General features: G+C 43.8%; 1 protein-coding gene across 1 annotated transcript; it reads left to right on the top strand.

The window, feature by feature from the left end:
• The first annotated feature begins 247 nt into the window (after window positions 1-247).
• On the top strand, window positions 248-4545 carry MMGT1 (membrane magnesium transporter 1). Its single transcript, XM_026848387.1, has 3 exons — window positions 248-356; window positions 1285-1388; window positions 2330-4545. Exons 1-3 carry the CDS (start codon window positions 315-317, stop codon window positions 2490-2492), a joined length of 309 nt encoding a protein of 102 aa, XP_026704188.1. The 5' UTR covers window positions 248-314; the 3' UTR covers window positions 2493-4545.

Here is a 4545-nt window from a genome sequence, read left to right as displayed (position 1 = left end):
GTGCAGGCGCCGGGGCAGGGTGGGGAGGGCCGGCGGATCGCGCCTTCATCCCCTGCATCCGCCGTTCCCGCAGCCGTCCGCCACCCTGGCAGCGAGGAGGGGAGGGCTCGGGGTCCGGGGCCAGCCGTGCTCGGGGAGAGCAGGGTCTCCAAGCAAGACCGGGAGCAGCCCGGCTGCCTGGGGATGGTCGGGGCTGACACACGTCCATGAGCTGCAGCAAGTTTGGGTTTGGGGCAGTGGGTGTATTGCCGTTTATTCGCGTATACAGGGTGTTTGATGCGTGTGTATGTTTCTGTTTTGTAGATCGTTCTTATATGAGATTAACAGAAAAGGAAGATGAAACATTGCCCATAGATGTAAGTTTAAGTTATTACAACGTTTGAAAGGTGTAATGCCGTGTGGATAGTTTAGTGTCTCAGTTGCTTTTGGTTTTTAATGTGATGGGAAAGAATAAATGGTGAAGTAGTTTTCACGTTTGCACTTTCATTTGAGCTCCCTCTGTCAAAAAGAACCATATCTTCTATCTCAACTTCCTGCAGTGTGTTGTATCTGTCAGAGGGAACAAACCCCAGGTCCAAACCTCCCTCTCCTTTAGAACTACCCTGAAGCATCTTGTCCCGGAATTCCCTGAATGTAGCTCAGAGAGCTTTTGCATTTATCTCCTCCTTTGCAGCATAAACATTCTCCTCCCTCTGGCTTTTGTTGGCTGACATTGGTTTATCCAGGCTGCATGCCCATTTGATCCCAGCACAACCTGCTTCAGGAAGGTTATTTTTCTTAATTTGTTTTATTTGCTTGGTTTTTAAATTCCACTTTGATTATTAACTGTTCCATTTTTGCTTAATCAGAAGGGGTAAGGAGATCAAATACCCACAAGAACCAGGCATGGCATTTGAACCGAGCAGCAGCTGCCACCGCTGCACAGCGTGTGTTGGCAGCCAACTCGTTTCTCAGAGAGTACTGGATCCTTAAGTGCCCAAGAACACAGTGTTTTGTTCTAAGGATCTTGCTGGGGAGCTGTGTGAATCAATTCAGTTTGTGCAACACAGACGATGTCAGGTAGCTGAAGCTCTTCGCAGCTCTGCCACCGTTTTGCCATGCTAAATAGGCGGGGTATTTAATCTTCCTGTGCCTCGGTTTCCCTCCTGTTGAATTGCCCACCTCTGTAAAGCATTTACTGTTGCTGTATGAGAAGCACAAAAAACGCTATTTGAAAGAAGAGATTTTTTAGTAAATATTAAGAATATGAAGTAATGTGTGTTGCATTGTGTCCCTCTGTTACAGATAGTTCTTCAAACTCTGTTAGCCTTTGCAGTTACCTGCTATGGGATAGTACATATCGCAGGAGAATTTAAAGACATGGATGCCACTTCAGAACTAAAAAATAAGTATGTTTTATTTCTTCTTTTCATAAACATCTGTATCTGGTACTCTAGACAAACTAGCTCGCTCTTTAGCTCAGTCCTTAAATAACTGTTTTAGACAATAACACTGAAAGGAACAGCCACACCTGGGAAAGCCAACATCTTGAATTTCAGAGAGAGTTAGATAACTGGAACACATTAAATAAACTTCTTGCTTTTCCTCATCCCAAATCCTGCTGTGCAGAGTTGGTAGAGGAGTGAAGTGTCTACGTGGGAAGTAAGAGCTCAGCAGTCACAAACTGTTGTCATAAGGTGGTCTCATAGACCATGGGGCAGCATGCCTGGCTTGCCCTCTGTTTGCCTTTACTTCTTTACCAGAGTCTGAATTACTTGAATCTCACACTGAACTATCCAAGGCAGAATATTGGGAAGACTGAGTAAATAAGGAAATTTGAATCAAGATTTTGAAAAGGATGTGAAATTGGAGGGGCAGACACAGCCTCTCTGGCCATTTCCAAAAACTCAGGGGTGTATGGAAAGTAAACAAGTTGACATTGTTATATTTCATCGCTTTTACCTAAACGCCTTAGCTTCAGGCACAGAAAGGGATGGAAAGCTGACAGTAAACAGCATCAAGGTGTTAACACAAGTGACAGCTGAACTAAAGCTGGCACCTTTGGCATGTGTGTGTGCAGTAATCCACAGCCCTGCCCCTAAGCCAAAGGAAGGAAGGTGAAGTTTGTCTCTGGGGTGGACAACCTCTGCCTATTGAGCAGTCAGTATTTCATGCTTGGCTTTGTATTTCCTTCTGTGGTTTGGTTTAGAAAACTTAGAAAGTGAGCAAGAATTTTGGATTCAAAACTTGTATTGCTGTGTCTCTAAAAGCTGGTATACCCTAGATTGACTCTTCTAAAACCCCTGTTCTAAAATAATATTAACATTGACTTTTTACATTTATTTTGAAGGACATTTGACACATTAAGGAACCATCCGTCTTTTTATGTATTTAACCATCGTGGTAGAGTATTGTTCCAGTCCCCAGACACAGTGAATTCTTCTTCAAACCAAGATGCTTTGTCATCCAGCTCATCACTGAAATTTCGAAAACTTGAACCTCTGCGCCGCTAAGACTTTTACAGATTATAATAATAATCCAGGACACTGAGATGTAATATTCAAGTCGGGGATGTAAACACTTTTTTAATTTCTGGAGCAGTATTTATATTGATCTTCCAGACTTTATAAAGTATATATATATAAACTAAGGACCTACTTTGTACACTGTTAATGAAAATGACTGAATTGTGAATTGGCAATGCAGTGTAAATTATTCTACAGTTATGCTGTGAAACACATCTTCAAAATTTCAGATATTAAACCAAGTTGCAGGTGACTTAACTTCAGTTAAAACAAAAAGCAAGCTAGTTTTTACTGCAATTAATGTTCTTTGACAAGAGAGAATGTTCGAGTGCTATTTATTTTCTGTTTGCTTGCACTACAGTTTATGGAACTCCTTCAGAAATACTGTGTGCACTGCATCACTTAACAGCAGAAAAAGGGGCAGTGTCTCCTCTTCCTAGAATGCCTAGGAGACCTGCATGGTGTAGGCACGGAAAGTCAAAAGATTGCTTTCATTTTTATTTTTTTACAATGCTGAAAAATAGTCATGTGAAGGATTTGGGTTTTTTCCTAGTTTTTCATTATCACGTTATTTTCTTGTTGCCCTCCTTCATTTAAATGCAAACTGTCCCATGTTGCCCCACGTTGCCTGGGCTGTGGCTGTACAGTCGGTGCCTGTGTGGGGGAGGCAGCTCATGTCTGATCACGTAGATAATTTACCACGCTCAGCTCGTTTACCCACTGTATTTATGTTCTCTTTGGTTGTGAATATGGGAATGTTCATCAGATGGCTGAATGTGGTATTGGCACCAGATACAAGTTCCCTAGTCATATTCTATGAAAAGTATTTAAGTATCAGTAAGAAATACCCATCCTGTCAGTGGTCCAGCGGCCGGGTTTGTTTGCTGGCACTAGCACAGTACAGGTAATCAGCTGGTCACGGTACAGCTATCCCCTTTTCCGCCAACAGCCTCTCAATTTGATCTCTTTTTTCCAGCTGAGCCCTTTGTTGATTTAAGATTACTGTCTTGATTTCATGTATTAGGACAGATGATACAGTCCTTAACTCTTCCCAACATCTAAATTCTCATCTGCCCTTAGGGGCTGAATCAGTGCTAAAATTTGTCTTGGTCTGGCATTTCACCTACCTGATATAGCAGAGGGATGGTAGTTTGAGATACTGATGGGGCCAACTAGAATTTTGCCTAGTCCGAGGATGTCTCACGCAGCCTTTTGTCCTAGCATCTGTTTGGTTTTTTTTTTTAAACTGTTAAGAACTGTCAAAGGCAAGAAGCTTAGCAAAAATACTGTGTAAATCGAAGCCTCTTTTTCTAGCTCTGCCCATCCTATGGAGTGGGTGCCCCAGTGCTAGAGCAATATCTGTAGCTGCTGCTCTACAATCACTCAAGCATCTGGGTTTGGTTAGAAAGGGTTACTCTGCCAGCTGAGAGCATCTGAGCTGCCAGATTACTCCTAAAGTGTCCTGGTTCCCCCCTAGCTGGTATCACAAATCAGCTCCTGCCAGCTGCTGTCACCGAAGGCTGTAAAAATAGTAAGTATCAGGTCAGCTCTCCATTGCGGACAGAGCTCTTCCCTTGGGGAAGAGGGCTGCTGTGCAGCAGCCGCTGCATGGAGGAGAGGGTTGAACACTGGCCAGGTGACCTTGCGAGGCACAGAGGAGAGAACTAGCAAAGGGAGGGAGGAGCAAGGCAGGAGGTCAGTAACCACTGTACCAGACATACTGCAACTGTGGTTGGCAGCTAGCCACTCGCAGAGGGTCTCTTAGAGCAGGGCTGCTCACCCCTCATGTCTAAGAAGCCCCATTTGTGTTACCATAAGGCTACGTGGACCTGCCCGAGGCAGAGGTGCTGCTGTGGGATGGGGTGAGCAGAGAACATCGTCTGCTGCTCAGAGCGGGTCCTGCTACAACACACTGTTGGCTGCATCAGGTCTCGTGACAAGTAGCCTTACTCCTCAGCAGCAATGGTTATATCACAAAGCTGTACAAATTATTTTTTCTTATTGATCTTGCAATGTCCAATAAAAATTGATATCCTTAAAA

This window comes from Athene cunicularia (assembly GCF_003259725.1).
Source record: "Athene cunicularia isolate RWA chromosome 4 unlocalized genomic scaffold, athCun1 chr4_part3, whole genome shotgun sequence".
In the NCBI taxonomy this organism is placed as follows: Eukaryota; Metazoa; Chordata; class Aves; order Strigiformes; family Strigidae; genus Athene; species Athene cunicularia.
Note: the sequence above shows the minus strand (reverse complement) of the source record. Positions and strands in the feature narration are given on the sequence as shown.

What these genes read in the sequence shown, in the direction of transcription:
- MMGT1 (XM_026848387.1), top strand. Translation starts at nt 315, where the DNA reads ATGAGATTAACAGAAAAGGAAGATGAAACATTGCCCATAGAT. An exon ending in ATGAAACATTGCCCATAGAT is followed by an intron (nt 357 to 1,284) that starts GTAAGTTTAAGT and finishes CCTCTGTTACAG; the next exon opens with ATAGTTCTTCAAACTCTGTT. An exon ending in ACTTCAGAACTAAAAAATAA is followed by an intron (nt 1,389 to 2,329) that starts GTATGTTTTATT and finishes TTTATTTTGAAG; the next exon opens with GACATTTGACACATTAAGGA.